The 25,765-nt window shown below is 38.2% G+C and overlaps 1 protein-coding gene across 2 annotated transcripts in view; it reads left to right on the top strand.

The window, feature by feature from the left end:
• The window catches only part of SLC24A2 (solute carrier family 24 member 2), a gene marked incomplete at both ends in the record, with an annotated part of 105,739 nt that overhangs the window by 55,105 nt on the left and 24,869 nt on the right, over nt 1–25,765 (top strand). The window contains 3 exons of one of the 2 annotated variants that reach the window (XM_082301161.1): nt 679–787; nt 16,737–16,787; nt 24,057–24,152. In XM_082301161.1, coding sequence (XP_082157287.1) covers nt 679–787; nt 16,737–16,787; nt 24,057–24,152 — 256 coding nt within the window. The remainder of the gene's footprint in view (nt 1–678; nt 788–16,736; nt 16,788–24,056; nt 24,153–25,765) is intronic. The other variant, XM_082301162.1, reaches the window with a different exon arrangement.

Here is a 25,765-nt window from a genome sequence, read left to right as displayed (position 1 = left end):
CTATGAGATATATACAATGCATCGATTATTGTACTAGACAATTGCATGGGGAACAGAACCTCAGAGTATGTTTTATATTTCATTAAAAGCATGCAAAAGGTGCTTGTGCACTAGATCCATTGCTGTAGATGTCTGTACTGCCTTACCACACTCAATGTCTTTTTGCCATGAGACTTTAATGGATTGAACCAAAGCGAGGAGCATGTTTCACTCTGATGAGTGCCATTAAAAAAGAGTATTGTCTGTGCTTTTTCTCCATAGTTTTGATCGTATGCATGTTTACAGTGTACCAAAGTAGTAAAAATTATAACTTACTTCAGGGATTCAAACAAAAGGTTCTACAAAAAACCAAAATTATTAATTCTTCCTGATGCTAGTATGAGGTTTTAATTTTCTTAACACTTTATGAGTTTTCAGAAAGAAGGATTCTTTTTTCCCTGTTTTTTTCTTGAGTCCTGGGAGACTAATGGCTGTTCTGATGATCTGTGCCCTCCAGAGAAATTGTCTATGCTTATGGCAATGGTGGATACTGTCCGTAGTTTAATATAGTCTGCTGTAGGTGATGGTTCAAAATATTTAATTGTGCAGTGAGATGTGAGATTAATTCATACTGTTTCAGACATCTTTCCAGACAAAAGACAAAAACCCCTAAATTCCTCACCATATTTTTTACCCTAGACCAAGCCACGTCTCCAGCGGGGAGGAAGCTCTGCATCTCTCCACAACAGTCTAATGAGGAACAGCATCTTCCAGCTCATGATTCACACACTTGATCCACTTGCTGAAGGTACGCCTATTAATTTGTTTTTTTTACTTTCCTGATGCAAAAGCAAACAAAATCTTTATTTTTCCTTTCTCCACTTGAAACTGTTTTTTGCAGTTCTCTTGCTTTCATCAGTCTTCTCTGAATGTGTCTGGGTTTTCTGAGAGAGTTCTTCACTTTTACAGTGATACACATACTCCCACCAAGACTTTCAACTTAGGAAGTGTGTTCCTTGCAGTGAAACTAGAACTGATCATTTGGTTGATGCATATTGTAACTACTGATTCTCCTCTCTTCTGGCTTCAGCAGCAATGTAAAAGTTACAAAAACTCTATCATCCTGTACTTTCATAAAGATTTTTTTTTTGTTTTCCTCCCTGGTTTTGATTATATTTTTTAAAAATGTCAAAATGGTGGATAATTTGTCATGTGGACTGTAGAAAAGAATGAGATTCTGTTGATTTGGCTTCAGGTGGTTTAACACTGACATTAATAAAAATGCAGTAAGCATACCTCTGTGTTACATGTATGTAAATCGTTCACTTGCTTTATCCGTGTGGTGTGATTTCGCTTTGTGATTGTGGGGTGATCTGACTCTCATATTCTAGTAGAAGAACAACAAAAATTCAGGGCCTTGTGTTATTTGGTGTCTGTGTGTCTGTAGGACTTCTCTTGCTGCAGTAATAGAAGTCTTGAGAAATAGCACTTGGGAAGGAATAGGGAAGGACTAAAGAGACCTAAAATATCACTGACAGACCTTTCAAACTTCAGTGACCAAAAGCTATATATAGCACTTCACATGAGCATACATGACAGATTGAAGACTACAAGAAAGCTAGAATTGTTGACTGGAGTGCAATTTGAACCTAGTGGAAATTGAGAATAAGATCATCTCTCAGGTATTTTTCCACTGCTCAAGCTTATTTCACTTGTTTCCCATACATAGCTTGTTCAGTGTTCAGACCTGTCTACTTTTCTGCTGTAGTAGGCTTGCACTGTGTAGTGTGATCCAGAGGCTTTCCCCTTCATGACAGTGAAGGGCAACAGGGGTTTAAAATCTGAAATTCATGTTGGGAGAGATAAAAGCCCTACGCTTCTGAAAAATAGGTATTAGTTATAATTAAGTTTGTCAAGTAACTCAATCCTGGTTTTCATTATGTCAGTAAAATGATTGAGATCAATGTGGATCGATAGAGATGTTTGCAATGCATAAATATTATTTGAAGTAATCCAGTAACATTTTCTTCAGGATTTCTTTGCACATAGTACTTCACTGTTTACAGATTTTTACCTTTGCAAAGTCTTACATTTGTCCTAGAAGTAATAGTATTTTAAAAAATGGGAATATAAATATGTTGTGGCCTTCAAGTAAGTGCAAGACAGTAGCCATTTCATTATCTGGACATTTCATTAAAAATAACAGACTGAGTTAAAATTTGCAAAGGGGAAAAAGAATCACATACATTTACAGTAAACACTGTGTTTTAATGCAAAACTTCCGTGAAGAAATGGCCAAAAAACTGCTGGAAAATAGCCTATGTATATGCAGATATTTACGTTGTTATATATAATGAAGCCAGTATTTCAAACTTTTGCTGACTTTACAGAATTCAAATTTTAGTTCATGAGAGCATGAAAGTGCAATTCATTCAATAATTTGTTTTTGCACATGGAGCTCTGGTTTTAGCTTTTTATAAATAGACCTATGGCTGTAGGAAAAATTTGAAAAAAATGCATCCATGTTTCTGTCACACATTATTAACCTTTTCTGAGGCACCACTTCATTTGTACACAGACTTGGCTTTCAAGATCTTTTGCACTGCAGGCAGTTTGGAGGGCAAACATGAGGAGTATTGGATATCTTCACTGAACACTCATGTTGTTTCCTGAGATTTTAAGCTTTTAAGTGTCCATATTCATTATTCTGTATTCAGCTTGTTCTGTAAACTTCTGTGAAAGAAAAGATGTTTTAGTTTGATGTAAATACTGTGGCTGGTTGAGGTAGGTAATACTAGTTAATAAATTTGGATGTCATTATATTTCAATCTTTCATTCATTTAAAAAGCGCGTGTGAAAATGGATGTGGGTACCTACTATATACAGTATTATTTATCCATTTGGATCTGTATGAATTTTACCTACCAAATTCTCACCATGTTTTTGTGTTTTGATCTACATGTTCATAATGACATTGAAGAACCAAATTGGTGCATTATCTTTATTTTAAGAGACTTTTGCCATGCTAGCTAAGTAATTTTTTAAGCTGATAGCATTTAATTGTTACAAATAGAAAGGAATTTATTAAAAGTGTCTGAGAAATGCAGTCCTTTGCTCTATAAACCCATCATTTGAGGAGATGTAAAGATGTAAAGGATTACCTGTTGCCTTCTCTGGCCTATGTGGCTCTCTCCACTTTACACACCCTTTCCTCTACCAAAAAAACCTCAACAGTTTTGAGTTTTGTGTAAGCAAAGAAAATTAGCTCTCTTGCACTCATATAATGAATGACCATGGACCTGGTGCATGACCTGTGAGGCTAAAGGGTTTCTTCCAAATCCTTTGATGCAAGTGTGGATCAGACTCAAAGGAATAGCAGAAAGATGTTCTGAGCGTTTTTCAGTCTTATTTTAGCCAGCTTAAATTTCCTCATTATTTCTGCCAGATGATGGCTTAGATCATTAGGTCAAAAACATTGCATCATTTGCTGAATTTGTTGGATTTGCAGAAACAGTTTATTAAAGCATTTAAAAGTGCCACTCTCAAAGGAAAAAATTTGAAAGGTGTCTGTCAAAGCTAACATGTACACAGGAACTCTGGCACCTCCTGCACTTGGGCATACTCCTGACATCTTCCACCTCCTTCTCCTCACATTTCCTTTTCCTGCATTTCTCTAGCATTTACTTCTTTGCCTTTCTCATATTGGGTCTCACTCGCCTGTACTCACCTTCTTTCAGCCTTCTCTGATAGGATGGCTTCCTCAGAACCTCCCATCTTTCTGGACTGCTGGGTCCATGAGTCAAATCACTTTCCAATCAGACACCAGCAACACTGCAGCTGTCACAGCCAAGTGTACTGTGTTTTCAGTGGCTGGAAAAGCATGGATCAAGTCTGGGAGTTCTGCTTGATTCTTGAGAGCTTCTAGATCAAATATTGCCTTTAGAAGTTACATTTTTAATTTTTGCACTGCGGCTGGGAGATCCAGCTTTTCTTTCTCTTTAAGTCAATAAAAAATTTCACAGTTACATTCCCTTGAATAATTGCAAGGGAAATGGGGGCATCAGAAGACACACTGCACTGTCATTTGGAGTGTGGGTTTTGCAAGGCTGACAGAGAAGAAGTCCCATCTGCATCCTCATGGTAGCAAAAGCAGTGTAGAGTGTATAAACAGGCCGTGTGACTATTGAAGATCAGCTTGACCTACACACCATTGTTACTGCATTAACATTCAATGTATTTATAGAAAACCAGCACATCAAAGTTACTTCTGAATAATTCATTTGTGAAGTCAGAACCAACCTCTACAGCAATTGAAAGCATCTTAAAAATGCACTTGATTGCAAGCAGGGTAACATGAAATGAGAGAGTAAGATTTACTTTCCACAAGATGTAGATAAACAGAGCAGTCCCAATATACTATTACACCCTTGTGAACCTGTCTTTCCTTTTCCCTTTTCACACAAATGTAGTTTTTCATGGCTTGTGCTTGGCTTATGAAAGCCAGCTTGCAAACTCTCCAGAACCAGTAGGCTTGCAAGGTGTTCAGCCCACCTCTGACAGATGAGTAATATCTGAGATCAGTGGGAGCTGCTGGATATTTGGCGCTTTGCACTCAGGCAAGTGTGCAGTCATGCTGTGGATTTAACAGTCTAGACAATGAAGGCTTCTCCCCTTCAAATCTTTGTCTCAGCATAAAGCTTCTAAGAAGATAAGAGTTCAGCCACTCTATGAGGTGAATGTGTAGGATATTTGTTAATGGGATGTGAACTTTACATTACAGCTGAAAGCTCATCATTCATTAAAAATATAAATATCTATATGATACTAGGTTTTTGTTTGCCTTTTTCTTACTACAGAAATAATGACCTTGATACAGATCATTTCCTGAGGATTAAGATTAATGACTGCCTGTGCATCAGGCTATCATCAACTCTCAGCCAGTCATTAATCCCCAGGAAATCCTATGCCGTATTTGCTTCTGCTTAAGTGCTAGTCTGGCAATCCAGCCGAGTAGTCAGCTGGTCTGTTCATAACAACATTACCCGTATGAATAAGGATGGCATCATCTGACCTGCTGTGTTGGTCAGGCCCCAATCCAAAATCCAAGCAATTTGAACATAAATCATGAAAATCATTGATCATTTGTAGCTGTTTCCTTCTGAGTCCTGTACCTCAGATACCTTTGTCCTAGTTTTGAAAGGGATCTTCCTGGGTTATGAAAGTGTAGGTTTTACAAAGATCTCTTTACATTTTTTGACACAAGATGGCTGTTGTTGTGCAGTGGGAGCAGGACAAAAATAAGATGGTAAGTATTTTTTATGAAAGTGTCTGCCATGAATAGTAATCCTACCTTCTCCCTATAAACTGTAGGTTGCTCTAAAGATGATTCCTTCAGGAGTGTGGAGGGAGCGTTTTCTCTCTGGAGGCTTCTACAGGTACTCTGTTGAACAGGGAATATGCCAGCAGTGAAGGGAGGATTTAGAGCACCAGTGCAATCTGAGGCTACTTTGTTTTTCTTGCACAGCTTTATCAGGTACAGGCAGAATGAGATCTTTTCATTATCATAGCACCCCTTTTCTGCCTGCTGATAAGGTGCCACAAGCCAGCAAAACATCTCCCACAAGTGAAGATTTAGCTGGTTGCTGACTTCCTTGCTCCTGTGTGACAAGGCTATAACTCATATGCAAATGCCATCCTCTGCATGAAAATGAGTGTGATATAAATCTCTGTCATGGCCTAGTCCCCAGTGAGATGTAGGTATCTTTGGCAATTTTCTCCTATTCCCATCTCGAGTCCTATTTCCAAAATGGAAAACTACAGGATGTACTTCTGCAGAAAATGAATTGTTTATCTTATATGCTGTACTTTTTTTTAAGATATAAATATGGTGCATGTTATTGGTGAGAAAAGTAACCTTCTGTTACATAAAGTTGAGCTTACAATTCTGTCACTTCCTTCACTGAACATGGAAAAATACAGTAATGTCACTGTTCTGACAAAAAGAAATGAAATCTGCATTCATACTTCTCAGGAAAATAAAGAAGAATGTGTTCCTCAGAGTTTTTGACATAGTAGTGAATTATTTATAATTGCTTGCTAGATGCTGTTCTGTTCCTAGGTACTGGTCTTAAGAATTTTCCAACTTTTCCATTCACCTCAAATTGTTCTGCTTCATTTGCTGCTGCTACTTGGGTACTTTTCTTAGATATCATGGAAACTGTCAGCTCACCCCAAAGACAGCTGACAGAGGTTCGATAGCCTTTGCCTGCACCATCACTCAGCAGGCTCCCAACTTTGGTCTCATTTTGCAAAAAAACTTATGTTCTTACTCTTCCCATGGCCTAGGCGAGCTGCACCATCATGTCTGTGCTCACTGCCATTGGTGCCGTTGGAAACCTTGTTTGCCTGAAGCTGTTTATTTGCTATATCCTCAGAGAAGTAAGGCCAGGCAGCTCAGCTTACACCAACTCATGGGCAATGCTCAGCTCTTGCATTGCTGAAGTAACTTGAGCACTTCCACTTTCCTCAACTCCAGAGCGTGGATCTCAGAAGTCTTTTTCAACCTTAACAATACTTTGATTCTGTGGTGCTGCAGGACTTGAGTGCACTTCCTAGCACCACACCAGAGAAGAAAGAAGTATATCTTCAGTGCTATATAAGCACAAAAGTATTTTATTTAACATGAAGAAATATGCAAATCTAGACAAAATTAATAAAAGTAATTATGTATGTTATTAACTACCTCTGCTTTAAATCTGTCATCATTCTTGAGCATCCTTTAGGCATTCTCCTAGGCTTGCAAAGAAGCTGAGCATCCTTCTTCTTGCACCCTTGTTCTTACCCAGCTTGGCCTTGGTTCCTCTTCTGGCCCATCAAGAAAAAGCAGTTCTCTGAGCACAGTGCTTAGACCATTTTGGCTCTCCTCTCTGCTGAAGACTGAAATGTTTGCAAGGGATTTCTGCCAGAGAGGATGGGGCCTCCTTGCCAGGCTCGCATACATACTAGTAGCTGTTAATTATAGTATAGTGTCTTCTCTTTAACTCCTTCCCATGGTATTTCAGTCTGATATGATGATGGGAAACAAATAAAAAGGACAATTAGGCTAACCTTCAAACTGTGGTGTCAAGTCAGGCAGATACTCATACTCTCTTCATGCATCTAGCTTTCACAAAATTGATGTGGTTTTCTTCATGTAGATTGAAAGGGACTTCTTGCATTACAGAATCCAGCTAGTCCAGTCCCCTGCTCAAGTACGATCAACTCTAGCAGGTTGATTACGACAGCTTCCAGTCATGAACAAATGGAGACTCCACAGTCTTTTTGGGAGACCCATTTCAGTGTTTGCCCATCATCCCAATAGGTGGTTTTTTTGTGTCTGGATGAATTTTCTGGTTTTGAGTTTGTGTGCATTGGCTCTTCCCCTGTCAGTGGGCACTTCTGAGGCAAGTGTTACTCCCTTTTGTTCCTTCTTTCCTCCAGGCTGAACAGTCCTAGCTCTCTCAGGCTCTCCTCTTATGAGAGATGCTCCAGTGCCCTCATGATCTTTGTGGCCCAGTGCTGGACTTGTTCTGGTATGTCTACAACTGTCCTGTACTGGTGAGGCCAGGACTAGTCCCAGCACCCAGATGTGTCTCATGAGCTCTGGTGGAAGGACAGTATCATGTCCTTGACCTGGTGGCAGTGCTTTCTGTAGTGGAGCACCCTAAGGGTGCTGTTGGTCACCTTTGCTGCAGTGGCACTTTTCTAGCTTTCAGTGGTATGACTCTCCGCACAGTCATTAGCAAGAAGAAAGCATTTTCCTGGGGGAGGTTTCAAACAGCCAAATGAGATAGGTGAAGCAATGAGACACATCATTCTCCAGCAAGGTCTTCTTTCACTTTCCTCTATGTTTCGACTACAGTAGAGACCACCAAAATTGTGTTCCTAATTTAGATATCTGAGGTTCCATGATAATGTAGATGAGATGAGTATATTAAAAGTATCTTGGACATCAAACATCCCACACTGCCAGAGTCAGCAACAGTGTAGATAGAGTAGAAACCTATATGGGTTATACACAGCTAAAAGCAGGCCTATTTAAATAGGCAGGGACAGTATTTTAGATAGCTCATTTAATATCTGTCAGAAAGAGAGAGAGGGAGAGAGAGAGAGAAATTATAGAGCAGTTCCCCCAGTACTACTTAGGACATCAAAACCAAGAATGGATAGCAGTTGTATTTACAAACTTCCATGTAATACTCAGAAGATATGAATGTCACTGTAACAGCTGTGGAACCTTAGCTGTCTATAAAAATTTCTGATTTTGGCATAGAGAAAAACAGTGTCTTGGGCTAGTGAAGAGAATTCTATTATGAGGTTTTGGTTCAGCAGATTTTTTTATATGTCAATCATAAATATATGTTGACAATGAAAGAAACAGACTTTTGAAGTCTGAATTATTTTACTGAGTGGATCATTTTAGCTTACATACAGGAACCAATTCATTCTTGTCATACTTTGGGCATGTTGGTCTTGCTTTTTCTAGATGAACAGAGGCTGCACTTCCATGACTATAGGGTGAGTGGGCTTGCAACTTTTATCCTACCCACAGATATTAAAAATTGGCTATGTTTTTGTTACACATAACTTTGTGGGCAAAGAAGGCCTTGCAGATTTCTCTCAGAATGGGCAGTTCGATGGGAAAATGTTGTTATGATGCTCTCCAGCTGTGTAGCAGTAAGTGTCAGATCTGCTTATCTTCAGAGGTTCCCAAAATTCAGAGAGAAGGCACAACTCATTGTTGCATTAGGTTCCTTGAGATTTCTAGTTACATAAAATTGAAGCATAGGTCTCCCTTTAAAATCAGTATTGATCTTTGTGGTTGGAAAAATTTAAATACTAGACGTTTTCTGATGCCTTTTTAATTTAGTTTTGAATCTGAAATCTAATCCTTGTGGTTGTTTTGTTGTCAGTTTTCACAACAATTTATTTCTGCATGCCGTGTTTTGTTGTTTTAACTATAACCTATTCAAGCTGTTCACTGCAGGCAGAATTCTTGTTTCTCTTCTCCATAATATTTTCCAGTGATGCCCTGTTCTTGAGATAGCATATTCTTCTTGGGATTCCCTGCAGAGAATGCAAGGAAGACATGAATATTTAAACACAAGCATGATCTCAGCGCAGGGTACAGCTGTCCTATGTATTTACATGCGTAATGGCTTTAGCTTCATTATAAGTTTCTTCCTAACTCGAAGTTCCTTTGTTAAAAACATGAACAACAAAGAATGTAAACAATTTATAGACCTGTACAGGCCAGGGAGTAGTAGTGGCTGTGAGGGGCTTTCCATTGAAGCTGAAAATGGGAGGTTTCCTTTAGTGCAGTTTGCACATGACAGATGACTTCATCCTCCACAGACTGGTTGGATTTTATGACTGGCTAGTGAAAGGAGGGCATGCTGTCCTTCTGTTATTCTCTTAGGATATGCTGGAAAGTAAAGCAGCTGAAATTTATTCATTGGAGTTGCAGATTTCCAGTACTCTACAGTGCTTGGCCCAACAGACACTCGAGGAAATCCTGATCCCACAAGAATCAGTGGTTGAACTCCCAACATCATCAGCATGATGAGGTTTTCACTTCTACACCTTGGAATTCCTATTTCCATGAATATTTGAAAATTGTTTGAAGGTAAATACCGTCTTTAAAGGAACTGTGTTTGATCCAGGCTGAGTCAATTCTGTTGTATTGGTTGTCTTTGGTGTTAGTACATTCTAGAGAATGTTTGGCTCTTCTTCAAGAGTTTGATGGCAGATGGCACAAAGGTATCTTAAGAGTGAAGAGGAAACAAAGCTCTCATGAACAAACAATTTCATGCTTTAATTTAAGAAAAATAAAATCACCTAAAAATATCAAAATCTGGGCCTGACATACAATAGTAATTTAATTTACTTTCTGCTCCATTGCATATGTCATTGATCATCCCCTTAAAAATATCTGCTCTTCAGCCCATACTGTTAAAACCCTGACAAATTTCCTTTTGTCACCACAAGAAGATTTGTTAGATGATAAGGACTGAAAACACTGCATTTTCACTCTTAATTTTAGATGTTGCACTAAGAGCAAAGTAATAGGTAGATTTAGCTTTTGGATGTTATCATTATCTTAAGCTGCCCAGAACTCTACTGATATAATTGTATAAATTTTTAGTTATATTTCTATTCACAGTCCAAGATAAAATTGCAATAAACCAATTACGTAAGAGCGGACTACTCTAAAAAAATTATTTTCAGGGCATAACCACCTAGAGTAAAAAACAGGGCAAGGACACATGAGGAGAGAGAACAGGAATAGAAGGCTTGCAATTTAAAGAGAAGATGAAAGGTGATCGCATGTGTTATTAGAGCTCAGATATTCAGTAGTAAATAATTTAGTTACTCCCAATGCACTGCCCAACAGCCAAGTACCTGAAAGACTTCATTTATATTATTTTGTTGATTTGTTTAGGAGTGTTAAAAAAGCAGTACTCGTAGTAATATAAGCAAAAAACATACAATTCTGAAATTCAATGTAATTTTTTTACTGTATTAGTTAGATCCAAAAGGGGTCTTTTTGTATTTTCCACAGAAACAGCTCAGTGGCAAAGCCTCCATTTTTGAAGAACTGGCAGCTGGAAGGCCCACAAGTAAAAATGTAGGGTACAACATCTGATTACCCAGTTGTAGTAGGAGAATAAGTATTTTGCTTTTTAAAAGAATATTTGTTTTCTCTCCTCTGCATTCTGCAATGATATGACATACAAACTCCCACAGCAGTGGCAGTCTATCCCAGATTTGATATAATTACTCAGAAAGAAAGTTAAGAGGTTTCTGAAGCTCATAAATGGTAGGAGTCAGAATAAGATGAGATTCACGGGAAAAAAAAATCAATTCTTCCTTTTTAAAATTCCCAGTTCCTGAAAGCCTTCAGTTAGTGGGATTTTTGTGTATTTTGCCTCAAATAGTGTATGTACAAAGGCATTATCTTTTATTAAAGATCCGTTAGAGGTTAGGACTCTAATTTTAAACCTGTAATGTTAATCTTCACTAGATCTTTCACAAGTTCTTAGCATCAAGAGATCTTTGTTCCTAATCTAACATCATTGCTGAAACCAAATCAAATTTTGATTCTAATTTAGTTTGGATTGTCACTACAACTTATCTAGAACAGCTCTTAAAGTGGCTTCCTTTTTCTGTTTATGGATGAGACTCTGATCATCTTACTGAATTTTCTCAGGACCATGACATCTAGAAGAAAAAACAGTAAAGACATCCTTGTCCTCCTTGATGTTATGAATTCCTCCAACTCCTTTGGCCAGTTTTTTGGCCTTCTTTTTAAAAAATGCAAATAAAAAAAGGACATCCTGTTAAGCTTGATGGAAATAATAACTGTAAATCAGAGGTCTTATCAAAAAGATGGGAAGGGGAAGAGTGGGTTTCCAAAATAATGTCTTGATTACCAGGAATTTGCTAACTTTCAGAATTATGTGTACAACGCCTCACACAGAAATTCTCCTCTGTCTCCAATACTCAGGCTTTATAAGTTTAGAATTTTTCATAATTATTCACTTACTTTTAATTTGAAGTTCTTTTTTACATGCATGTTCTCAATTTAATTACCAGTTTTGAGCCCTTACTTTCTCATTTCACATCTCTCCTATGTTTTGCGTATTCAACCTTTCAGTATTTTGAATTTATGAGTATGAAAACTCAGGAAAAATATGTGCTTTCCATCTGCTTGTTCCAGAATGCCTCAAAATTTCTTTTAAGCCAAGCTCCCACTGATACAGGTAAAGGATTGAGCCTTGACACCTTCATGACTGTAGAAGTCAAACAAAAGGAGCATCTAATAAATCCAATGGTGGAATGGAATTGTTCTAAAAATTACAGGATTGCCATCGGTAATTTCTCTTTAGCAGTTTTGTGTTAAATAATAGATATATCAACCTTGAAGCTTTTAATTAACTTGGAGGAGTGTGACATGAATTCTCATACAAATACATTTTTTATACAAAGTGAAAGTCTCATGCTTGTTGGAGAAATCCACAATTAGTTTCTTTCATTTGAGAGTCTGACTTTACATTTTTCATGAAGGGATACATACCTTTAGTAATGCAGGTTGCTGTCTCTAAAATAGCTGTATGGCTTATGAGTGGTTTGAAAAACTCTGAGACAGGCTCATTTCTGACCTTACTAGGGACAGCTGCAGTCTGTATCTGAGATCTTAGTCCCAGGAGAGAAATACTGGCTCTGCTTTTCTTCTATGGCAGCCTGGGGCTATACATTTAAAAGACAGAAATGCGTACTTCATCACAGACAGTATGTACAATACTTAGTGTAAAATAAACTGAGTTATTAGCTATCTTATTTAGTAGAATCATGGAATAGTTTGGTTGGAATGGACTTTTAAAGATCATCTAGTACAACCTCCCTGCAGTGAGCAGGGACATCTTCAACCAGATCAGGTTGCTCAGAGCCCTGTCCATCCTGACCTTGAATGTGTCCAGGCATGGGGCATTTACCACCTCTCTCTGAGCAACCTGGGCCATTGTTTCAACATCCTCCATATAAAAAATATCTTCCTTATGTCTAGTGTGAGTCTACTTTCTTTCTACCATAGCAAGTCCTACTAAAAATTTTGTCTCCATCTTTTTTGCAGTTCTCCTTTAAATAACAGGCTGCTTTTTGGTCTTCTCAGAGCCTTTTCTTCTATAGGCTGAACAACCCAAATGTTCTGTCTTCATCGGAGAGGTACTCCATCTCTCTGATCAACTTGGTGGCCTCCTCTGGACTCTCTCCAACAGGTCCATGTCCCCCTGTGCTGGGGACCCCAGGGCTGGATGCAGCACTGCAGGTGGGGTCTCACCAGAGCAGAGAGGAGGGGCAGAATCCCCTCCCTGGCCCTGCTGCCCACGCTGCTTTGGATGCAGCCCAGGACACATTTGGCTTTCTGGGCTGTAAGTGCTCATTGCTGGGTCATGTGCAGCCTCTCATCCCCCAGCACCCCCAAGTCCTTCTCAGCAGGGCTGCTCCTGATCTGTCCATCCCCCACCCTGTGTTGACACCAGAGATTGCCCCAACCTGGGTGCAGCGCCTTGCACTTGATCTTGTTAAACCTCATGAAATTCCCATTCCCATTTGTTCAGGTCCCTCTGAATGACATCCTGTCTTTCGGATGTGGCAACTACATCACTTAGCTTGGTGTTGTCTTCAAACTTTCTGAGGATGCACTTGCTCTCCCCTGTCTACACAGTTGATGAAGATATTAACTAAGACTGATCTCAGAGGGACACCACTCATCACCACATCTATCAGTGGTCAACTCTGAGCTGTTGACCACTACTCTCTGGATGCAACCATCCAGTCAATTTCTTATCCACTGAACAGATCGATCTCTCTCCAATTCAGAGAGAGGGAGGGAGCATGATGAGATCTTACGGAAGTCCAGATGAATGACATCTGTAACTCTTCCCGTTTACAGATGTAGTCACTCCATCATAGAAGGTCACGAAGTTGTTCAGGCAGGACTTTCTCTTGGTGAAGTCATGCTGGGTGTCTTGAATGTCATTTGAAATCACAAATAATGTAGCCCATTAACTAACAACATTTTTCTTTCTGTTTGCTTTGATGTGGTGTGACACCTACAAACACAGTAGAGAGCAGTACGTAGTAAGACAAATCTTGCTGTAATCCTTCAGGAATGTCAGACAGGATTACCAGGAACCTTCTGTTCTCTTCTGGTGTAAAAATATGCAGAAGGGAACAAATTAATTCAGTGACTCCGTAGCTGTTGGGGATCAGCTGTTAAGCTGCATCTCTGCACCCTCTTTGTTTCATGCGACCAGCAGGGATGCAGGTATTGGCTGTCATCCAGTCTGTCTGCTATGACCTCACCATGGGAATTGCATAGCCTGTTCACAAAAATGGAATTGTCAAATTTTAATTGTGCTGGATTTGGGGATAATTTTTCAAGTATCCTTTTCAATTCCATTGCAAACAAATTTATTTCTGAAGCTGTTAAATTTTTCCAATACAATATTTTTTCCAAAAAGTACTTAATTTTCTGTTTACTTACAGTCATATGGAACAGAATGTGTCTTAGTATAAAGGAGAACTCAGAAACAAAGAGTGTTTAGTCCAAATTTCACAGCAGAAGCCAGTACAATATATTGGAGGCCGACTGTATAGAGGCAGATCTGTCATGCTGCCAAGCAGCACTGTTCTAATCTCGAAAACCTCAAAAATAATTCATGTGAATACATGCAGCTGATGTTTTCTGAGATCATGGTTGTGCGTTGCAGTCAGTGGGCTGATGATTGTATAAAATGTTCCACTCTGGGTATAGGACTATAAGCTTTGGAGAACATAATCGCACCAACAAGATTAGTTTTCCTGGAAATAATTTTGCTAACTGCAAGAATTAACCTAGTTTAATCCTTGGTGTGTTGAATTGCTGAAGTGCCCAGAACATGATTATCATCAGCATCATGCACTGTCATGCATCACCTTGTTTCTCTTCTTGTTTGGTCTCTATAAGGTCAGATTGACCCTTTTTTTCTTTCCTGTTTGGCTTTTATTTCTTGCTTCAGACAGGAAGCAAATAGATTTAAATAGGTTTACCAGTGTGTGAAATGTCCTGCCTTTCTCTGACCCTTTTAATTTCTTTTTGAGATTCAGAATTCACAGTTGTTGGTTTCCTCTGAAATCTCTTCTGCTTCATCTGCTAAGTCATGCTATTCTGTTAATTCTGAAGTTTGTTGCTGTGGTGCAATGTTCTTCTCACCTTCATTTATGCAGCTCCTGTCTGGCAACATGTTGCTCTCCATGTGCCTCCATTTCCTTATTTACTCTTAGACTCCTTTTGGCAGACTCCTTCTGGCATTTGTGTTCCTGTCCTGTTCTCAATCTCCAGTGAGTGCCTCAACTCAGGTTCTAGCAAAGAAGACCTCAGGCACATGAAGGCTGAGATCAGTGAGAATAAGTATAAGCAAAGGTGCTGCCCATAGAATCAGCAAATACTGAGCCCTAATTAAACAGGGCAAGTTCCAAATGCTGTATGTAGGGAAGTCCATATTGAAGTTACTGGGAGCTCTTTCCAGGTAAGGAAATTAAATCTTTAGAACATAAAAAAAAGATGGTAGGGCTAAAATCAGGATGGTAGCTTCGTATATGTACTAGCAGCTACAAAGATTTTGTTGCAAGACTAATGTTCTCAGGAATATTTTTACGAAACAGTATATACATTTCTATATTGCTGTAAAACAATATATTAAATTTTGTCTTTAAATTACAGGTTTCTTTGCTTTAAGAGAGACTTAATGTTCTATTCTATTGGGCATACTTATGGGAAAGTAAGACACTGCATTATACAAACAAAAGTATATGAATATTTGTAAGTTTTTTGAACATATGCCTATGAAAAATCATTGTAATCCAATCATCCTTACTAAAAAAGGAAAGATAATATCCTGTGTTTTTTAGTTACATGGCATAAGGCCTTCTCTGTCTCTGCAAATGATGTAAGATGCCTTTTTAGAAAAAAAAGAAAAAAAGCCCTGATATCTCAAAGTGTCAGATTTGCTATCATCACAGTATTTTACAGTTAATGAGTAATAGCCAGGCCTCTACTGAAACTCACCTTTGTGAAAAATTGTTGAAAAATCATGGTGCATCAGCAAAAACCAAAATAATTGAATATCACTTGTACATTCAATTCCTTAAGCTGTTTCATAAATATGTAGAGAGAATTTTGCAAAGAGCATCACTAAACTGTTAAGTATCCATTTTTTAATGTTTACACTTTGTCAAAGGCTGGATGCTTAGAAACTCAGTTGTAAAACTACATAAAAATGATGAGTGAAGTAATCCACAAATTCCTCAGCCAGATTATTTACAAAGTCCTCATTGAGCTTAATTTTTCATTGTCCTGTTTTGTGGGCTTACATTAATTATTGTATTTATACATACAATAACATATATGCCAAATTTTAAGAAAAAGCACTTCAAGAAAAGGAGTGTAAAGCCACGTCGGGAGTAAAAAGGTGATTTCATGCAAGATTGTATGACACAGAAACAAATAATAACAGCCCTAAAGACCTGGAGACCTCTGCATTCCATTCTTTTTTCTGCCCTGATAGAATATAGTAATGCAATATATTCAGGTAAATTTGATTATTTAATTAATTTAGGTCTCATATCACCTGATGAACCAAGTAACTTTTTTCTGATTTCACAAGTGACAAGAGAGTGGTTAAGTAACCCCTCTAAAGTGAGTCAACATCAGCACTGGTATCAAAACAGTGTTTGGGAGACAGCATTATGAACAGTTCCTGAAATTATATGTTTAGAAACTTTTTTATTTGGATACAGTAGTATTTGAATGTCTGACCTGGAGAACAGTAAAAGAGCTTAGTTTACAAGACTACTGCTGTTTAGGTACTCTCAAGGTTTATTATGTTTCCCCAAGTGTAAAGGCACCAAATCAGCAAGAAGCTTGAAAAGGCTAAAATTTAGATTTCAGTGCTTCTCCTACATCTCACTTTAGCAAGTTTAACACTTTAGCTAAAGTCCATGACTTGTGAAATTTTGGGGAGAAAGCAGTGTCATTTCTGTAATCTGTGTTTCATTGTCCTGCAAAATGTTTTGCATAATCACTGTTTCAGTTTATGAAGCACATGCAAAAACATGTACATTTCTTGAGTATCTGTTGGTTCCTTATCTCTGTGTCTTTTACTGTGATGTTATAGAGCTTGGATCATATGGAAACCTAAAATATTATGACACAATGACTGAAGAAGGTAAGAAATATTTTAGAATTGTTTGTATCAGCTTTTTTTGAAGCCCTTTGAGCCCTTTATGCGCTTACATTTTCCTTTGTTTTTCTTGGTCCTATTTTCATTTTCTCCATTTTTGAATAACTCCTTTTTGCATGTCTTTATTGATGGCTCAGTCAGTTATGACTCTTTTTTCAAGTTCTTGTTTTCAGCATTTCAGTTCTGCTATTTCAGATAAGGAAATATAATGGGATGCTTTTAGCAAAGAACATATATGCAAAACCATACTTGCAAATTATATGGCACAGTATAGGATAGATTGTGGATGCTTATTTGATGCCATGTTTTACCACGAATTCAAGAAGAGGAATTAATTTATGGATTTTCAAATCACTCAGAACAATTGCTAAGTGACTTCAGTTTACTGTATTATTGAAAAGTAATGAATAACCTTTAAAAACTAGGCGTGTTTATTCCTGGAGTATTAATTGTATGCTTGATTGCAATGCAAAAAATTTGCAGTTTGAAATCCTTGTTCTAGCAATACAAGAAGGAAGTAATTAGGGCCTGAATCAGGGCTCAGTGAAATCTCAGGAAATTTTTCTGCTGATTCAAAAGCATTGCAGTTCTATCATACTAATTCAGGAAAGCAGTTAACTGTGTAATAAATTTCTAACACATGCTTCTAGTCCCAGTGCAGTCAGTGTTTCTACAATTTGGAATTATCCCTGAACTGAGACCCGGTTGTCTGTAGGATCAAGGCCTCTTGTCCAGCTCTCTGATTATAATGCCAGACAGATGTTTTCATTATGTTTAGAAATTAGCGGCATGTTTGGGGATGGGGAAAATCTTGATGCTTCTAGAAAACTTAGGCACCCATTCCTACTTGCTTTTAATCTTGGGAATTTAAGGCAAATACCTTAACTCTCTGTTTTTAAAAACACAGTTGCTTTCTAGTGTCAGGTAATCTTGAAGACCCTGAGAGAATCTTCATTACATGACTTACTTATGGTCATTCCTCAGGGTGGATGGGAAGTGATAGTGTCTATTTCCCTCTTTCTGTATGTGCTGCTGATACACCAATATAACCATCTGGTCCTGGGGCTGGCTATGGGAGATGGTTCCATAAACCTTGGCGCCAGGTGTAGGAGGATGCTGTTTTCATCTGTAGCAGGCCTGAGCTTGTAGAATGGTTCTGCCTCACTGCCTCCATTACCCAGATTACGCATCTGGTTCACAGGGGTGACACTTACAAAGAAAAGATGTCTGAAAGCAGATTTTAACGGACAAACAGTGGTGTCTATGTTGTTTAAATTCACCTTTCAAGAATCTGTAAGGAGCCATTAACCTGGGCCACTCAGATACGGCTACCAGAGGTAAAGCTTTTGCAGTACATCTTACATGAGTCTTCATTACGGTCAAGATACAAAGGTAATTTCTCATTGTAGCCTTAAACTTGGGTATGTTAAGGTTTTTATTTTTTATGGTGAAGTATTAAATCTACTATTTCAAAAGTAGCCTTCTGAAACACATAAATACTCTATTGACAACTAATGTAGTCATTTGTAGGGAAATACCTGTTGCAGTATGATACATACATATATATGTATATTATTCCTGTGCCTATGCAGAAGTAATGCTGTTAATATTCAATGTCATCTCAGAATGCACTTCTCATGAATAAATAACTCAGGACCATACTGCAGCAACAGGAAAAATCCAGTAGCAGAAATAAAAAGGAAGCTCTCTGTTTTTAGAAACACTGACAAGAGTCTATGATGCAGTTTACCTTCTCAGATACAACTATCATCATCATTTTCACTTGTCTTTCACAAAGCAAGTAATGAGTAGTGTGTCCCAGAAGTTGTATTTTGATCAAAGTGTACTATATTTTCAGCTTTCTGTTTGGATTTTCAGAAGTTTAATTGCTATCACTCTGCATCACACTCACTTGCATTACCCATTTTCTTCTTTGTCTTCATTTTTTTGTCTGAGGTTTTTGTACCTTTTGCACAACAGCTTAGTCACAGGAACACATAAATCCACTCACAAATCCATTGATTTTTTTTTTTCTGATAAAGTACATCCTTATGTCCAGACCCTCAAGCCTAGAGTGGAGATAGGCAGTATTCTTTCAGTCCTCCAGTGAAGAAACTCAAGTGCATTTATTTTTCTTGCTTCATCAGAACAATCAGGGATGAGAATTAATGGTTAAGCTATAATACACAATCAGATTCAGAATAATGGCCAGAGAGCCACTGTGCTCCATGTATTGGAAACTGATTTCTGTTGTTTTGATTGTTCCCCTTTGGTCTGAAAGTGACTTTAAATTAATTTTAGATTAATCAGGCCCAACCTATGGAGTAAACATGCCCTGTGAGACGAGACCCTCACAGTAATCTTGTGCTCCACCAATAGCCTACAACACAACAAAATTGCATGTGTTCTCATTTGATACTTCTGCATGATGTTAAAGGAGAAGGCATGTAAGGTAGATTTCTGGAACTGCTTAGTAGTGACTCACTAGTTCTGTTCCACAGCAGGCCATCAGCAGAATTAGTAAGTACAGTTCAGAGTGCTCAACAGCCACAGATTTGACATGTTCAGATTCATGAAAGCTTGGCTATAGCTACACAGATGCAGTAATTTTCCTTTGATCACAGACTGAAAATTAAGCAAGTGGTAGAGTCTTGAATTTTTTAAATGAGTGAATTCCTGAGGAACTGTTTTTGTATCAAATGAGAGATTTTTCTGACCTAGGGAGCCTGTAGTCTGCAATTTAGTTTGTAGTTAAAGGACTGGCTTTTTAATATATCCTTTATCAGGAGGAGAATCTCTGCCAACTGATGCCAGCTGGAGTTCCTCATACAGATCAAAGCATATCTACATTATGCAATACTGATTTGTTTCTATCTATTCAAATAAAACCAATTTAGTTTTAAGCTACCTGCTTTGGTAATCATCTGGCCTTGATCACCTCTTCCTTCTACCTCATTCTTTGCAAACTAAAATGAGCTGCAAAATCCATTGGAGTGTACTGAACCTAGATTAACTGAGAATTTTCTATAGCGATCTGTCCTATTTTAGGTCCATGGAATCATGCATTCTCATTTACCTAAACTCTCATTATACCATTTGCTGTGAAAATTTCTGTTACATAGTCAAACCATAGTACATGGGACTGTTACAGAGGAAACATAGGCACCTACCTTGTAGAAATAAGAACAGTAACATAAGATTTCTATGCTTTATTTTAGTGAGCCCACTTAAGGATAAGAAAAAAGACTTGAGAGAAGATCTGTGCCTAAGATTGACCTTAGTGGCTTTCTGAAAATTGGAATTACTTAGATACATCTTCATGTGGTCCTTTTTCCTGGTGGCTCTGTGCTTCCCTTTCAGTGAACTAGTTTTTATTTGGTTTAAGGAAGAAAAATGGCAGAGAAAGGGAGGGAGGGAGGGAGGGAGGGGGCATTGCTCTGCTGTCTTTTTACGTCTCACTATGTTTTTACTTCTCACTGTCTTCATGCAGGCTTTTGTCAGTTTCATGTTTTTGATAGTTAATAATGTCTTTTAATAATTTCCTTGCACTTTTGCTACCTACATTGAGTGAATCTAATGGAAGGTAATGATATAAAACAGTGTAAACTGAACCATGCGTCTACTGAGAAATAAAACAAAACAACTTTCCATTTCAAATGTTGATTTTAACTTCCATGACAGTGACTTGTAACTCTGAAACAGTCTCCTGAATGGAATGGTGTAACTTAAAATTGTTAAAAGTCAGTGTTAGAAAGTCTTTCTAAAGATGGTGGGAGGTTTTTGTAAATGTGAAAAAAATAGAGGATACATTCAATTAAGCTAATCTAAACCAGTGTGAATCTCTGTGAAGACATTTTCTTTTCAGTTGAATAACAGCCATGTTTCTCTGTTAAGAAAACCTACACAGTTTCACAGAATCTCAAATAAAATACTAGAATAACCTTAAATTCTTCATAATTTTAATTAACCTCTAAAACTGAATATTTAATTGAAGGGTCCTACACCATCTTGGAGTAGGTGGAGACATGGGGCTCCACAGATATTTTTCAGAAAATGTCTCAGCTGCATCATTTTCATTGCTTGCATAAAATGGGTTTGTATATATGTGGCACCACAAGCTGAATTCTCAAACATGTAAAGCTGAGTTGGAGCCTGAAAGCCAGCACAACCCTTTAGCAAACTGAAATTATATCAGGCACCTTTTAATATCTACATATTCTTATGGAGAAGCATTTTTAAATGGCCCTACTCTTTCAAAAGAAGTTAGGAACTGCCATGGCTCAGCATTTTGGGTTAAAATATTTGGAGATATGATTTGCATTTTTTCTGGTTTTTTCTCTTTTATCTGCTATCCTAAAAAATTTCTGTTCTTTCTCTCACTCTCTCTTTCTTTAAGTCTTTGGTACTTCTTCCCTTCTAACTGCAATCTCTGTCTCTTATCCTGTGCAGTGAAATAATGAGATGCCAGGTTATTTATGCTTGTGTTTCATGCTTAAATGCTATTCTACAGGCGTTTTACTCTGGGTGCCAAAAAAAGATAATATTTGCAAAATATTGTGAATTGCTAATTTTGATTTTTTTTTTTATTTTTTTTATTTATTTATTTTATTTTATTTTATTTTATTTTTTGGAACATGATGTGTTTGTGAAAAGATGGGGACTGCAGAAAGGGCAGTACTGCTTATTAAATATTTGTGGTATTCCAAGTGGTTTGCTGTTGAGAAATTAGTTCCACTTCCCAGCAAATGATAGCTGCTAGTCCCTGTGAACTGCTCATATGCTTCTTCACATACAGAAGTGTGGGTACCGGGGTTTTAAGGAGGGATAAGAGGATTTCTTTCCTAACTAATGATTTATCCTTTTGTGGTTGGAATTTCTCCAAGATTTTAGCTCGGAAGTGATTGTTATCCAAATAACTGAATTAATTAATTTTTTTTTCATTTACTTTTCACTGTTAATCTTTTATATAATTCCATTGAAATGTCTTTTGGTCTTAAGCCTGTGCTGGTTTTGCTGCAGGGACGACAACAACAGTTTTCAGTGAAATTTTTTTAATGGAGATGAAGAATTAAAAGAGCTACAGGCCCTGTATCGTAGTAGTATTCTTAATTAGAGGTGTACTGTACAATAGACACCAGTTAAACTTTAAAAAAACATTTTAGAAGACTAGAAGTGCAACAGCAATCAGGATAACAATAAAGGCAGATACATCAACTTTTTGCACAACATAGGCTGTCATTATGTGTCCAAGGAGTCTTTACATAGAAATATCAATCAAGGCAGAGAAAGGATTCATTTCACTTCATATTTGACATCTTTGACATTGCCTAGTTTGAACATATCATTTGGACACAGTGGTCAATAAAGAGTGACAGAACCCTGGACCTCTGGAGAATGTGTTGCCCTAGAGAGAGTGTAGAGGTTGAATTCATGGGACACAAAAATTACAACCTGGCAGGTTTAGAAGAAAATTTACCTTTAAGAATCTGATATGAAAATCATATATTCTGGAGATTTCTTCTTCCCCTTCTGAATCACAGAATATGCTGAGTTGAAAGGTACCCACAAGGATCATCAAGTCCAACTCCTGGCCCTGCACAAGATATCTCTAAGAGTCACATGCCTGAGAGCATTGTCCAAACACTTTTTGAACTCTTGTCAGGCTGGTGCTGTGACCACTGCCCTGGGAAGCTGTTCCAGTGCTCAGCCACCCTTGGGGTGAAAAACCTTTTCCTGATATCCAACCTAAACCTCCTCTCACACAGCTTCAGGCCATTCCCTCGGGTCCTTTCACTGGTCACCACAGAGAAGAGATCAGTGCCTGCCCCTCCTCTTCTTGTCACGAGGAAGTTGTTGACTGCAATGAGGGCTCCCTTCAGTCTCCTCCAGGCTGGACAGACCAAGGGACCTCAGCCTGTCCTCATATGGCTTCCCCTCAAGGCCCTTCACCATCCTCATTAACCTCCTTTGGACACTTTCTAACAGTTTAATGTCTTTCTCATATTGCAGTGCCCAAAACTGCCCCCAGTGCTCGAGGTGAGGCCACCCCAGTGCAGAGCAGAGCGGGACAGTCCCCTCCCTTGCCCGGCTGGCAATGCTGTGCCTGATGCACCCCAGGACAGGGCTGGCCCTCCTGGCTGCCAGGGCACTGCTGACTCATGTTCAACTTGCCTCTGACCAGGACCCCCAGGTCCCTTTCCATGGCGCTGCTTTCCAGCATCTCATTCCCAGTCTGTCCATACATCCAGGGTTGCCCCATCCCTGGTGCAGATTCCAGCACTTTCCCTTGTTGAACTTCACATGGTTGGTGATTGCCCAGACCCCTGATTTGTTGAGGTCTCTCTGCAGGCCCTCCCTGCCCTCAAGGGAGCCAACAGCTCCTCCCAGTTTTGTATCATCTGTGAACTTGCTCAGTATCCCTTCCAGTCCTGCATCCAAGTCATTTATGAAGACGTTGAAGAGCACAGGGCTGAGGATGGAGCCCTGTGGAACCCCACCAGTGAGAGGTCTCCAGTCTGATGTCACCCCATTCACTATAACCCTTTGTGCCTGACCCGTGAGCCAGTTGCTCGCCCGTCACGTGATGTGTTTATCCAGCTGTGGGTTGGATGTTACCTTGTCATAAAAGGAAATCAGGTTTGATAAGGAGGACTTTCCCCTCATGCCATGCTGGCTGTGAGCAGTGACTGTGTTGTCTCTCAGGTGTTTTTCAGTAACTCCCAGAATAATCTTCTTGATAATTTTCCAGGCACTGAAGTGAGTAGAAATCAAAGACACATAGATGAGTCCAAAGTGACAAAACTAACCACACTCACTGTAATGCAATATATGTGTTAATATGAAATTCTGTTCTACTGTACTACTAATTGAGAACTGAAACTGTGTTTGTTTATGATATCTTTATTAGTCTGTATTCATCTTCTGCTTCAGCTGAAATCTTACACCAGCACATTTATAGGTGGGACTTTACTGACTTCTTCCGAAGAAAAATCATAGCTTTTGGTTTCAATTTCCTGGTCTATTCATTGTTGATTTCTCAAAAAAAAATTTGCATTTTTATTTCCACAAAAAAAAGAAAAAAAAAAAAATCCCACCCTGTATATGGGAACATGAGATAGTGTTTACTAGCATATTTGCTGTTTGACGAGGAATTGAAATGGATTATCAGCACTGTTCTATGGAGCCTAAGCTATGGCAAAGAAACTTTGCATCTCAAAATAGCTGCATTGTAATAATGACAATGTTTTCTTTTAGGAAAGTTCAAGGAAAGGGCCTCAATTCTGCATAATATTGCCAAAAAGAAGTGCCAGGTAGAAGACAGTGAAAGGCAGAATGGAGCTGCTAATCATGGTGAGTGCAGCATTACAGATTTATCACCTGTTCCTGGAAGTCTCTTTCACTGTTTTATTTTGTTCGAAAATTGTTAATCATTACTTTCTCCTACATCATTTATGCTATTTTAGTAAAAATACTCTGATTCTCTGTACCGAAGAGTATGAAATTTATGGATGGGACAGGAGTTGAATGCAAGAATAGAAGGCCTTCTGGCTGGTTGAAAAGAAAAAGAAAAGCTGATTTTGGTTATGTGTTGAAGTGACAGAGAGGCAAAACTTACTTGCGGTACATATGGGAAAATTTAATCAATTTATTTAAATGTTCTAGTAGAATATGCATTTTATATGGTACCACCCTTGTCACAAAAAGCATCACCTTCATATTTAAGATTTGATTTGTCTGTATGCTATTTGCTTGGAGTCATTTAGGCCCATCTATGCTAACTGTGCAAAATTAACTTACTAGGGTTTGCCATTAAGGCAAGAATTTGTATTTCAGTTCCAAAGTTCCTATGCTGAGAGAAAAATCTCTACCGTGACCTGTTTTCTCTACTTTACCTCATCATATTATCTGCATTAGAAAATCAGATACAAATGTGTCCAGTAAAATCTGCATCATTTTATTACTTGACACTTTTTCTGACCTTGTGTTATGTTTAGATATTATTTGCTTCCAAAATCAGGCAGTTGGTTGGGGCAGTCTGTTAATAAACCATAATGCTGACTGCAGGGTTAAGAGACAACACGCATATACTGAAATAATTACGGATAGTCTGGCACTCCGCTGTGGCTGTGATCTCAGATTTTTAATTTAGAAGAATCTCAGGATAGCAGTAATGTAACTAGACAGCTGTATTTACTTCTGTGCACAAGAGCATACCATAAGGCATGTTGAACTTGAGTAAGGCATTTCATATTGCTATTTCCCATTACTTTATATTGTCCGCGGGATTTGGGGCCATTGACAACATTTATGTCCTACATACTTATAGAGGTAATTACCACTTAGAGAATTCCAAGACAGTCAAAGTAAGAATAAATTCTAATAAATTTGGCATCAGAAACCAAAGGCCTAACTTTATCGCTTTAATTCCGTGGGAGTTTAGTACAAGGACTACAGGATTCTGGTTTGAAGATCATCCTCTATTACTGGATATTATTACACCATCTGTTTACTCTTTCCCCACATTTGTGCATGGGAGACAGCAGGATTACAGCTTGGAAGGAACTTTACTTATTGTAAGGGTTAGTGTGTTACAAAACTTAAATCACTGAAAATATCCCCCCACCTGTAAATGCAACGTTGCATTCTGTAATGTCAGGGGTGAGTGCTGTATGTCACTTTTTACCTGAAGTATTAGGCTCAGTGCGTTTAGCATAAACAAAGTGCACTGAACTTAGTGAGTGCAATGAACTTAAATATTTCTCCAAATGCTAGCTCACTGCTTGTAAGATTTTCATTGAAAATGTGTACTAGGCAAATATTCTCTCTCTAACACAGGTGTTGGTTCAACTTCAGTATTTGATAATTTGCTCAGACTGTATATATGACAGCTATTTCACTAGTATATTTGTTATTTAATATTCTGATCTGTCGTTTTCCCACTCTTATCTATGGATGATGCCACA

Source organism: Coloeus monedula, assembly GCF_965178545.1.
Source record: "Coloeus monedula genome assembly, chromosome: Z".
Taxonomy (NCBI): Eukaryota; Metazoa; Chordata; class Aves; order Passeriformes; family Corvidae; genus Coloeus; species Coloeus monedula.
Note: the sequence above shows the minus strand (reverse complement) of the source record. Positions and strands in the feature narration are given on the sequence as shown.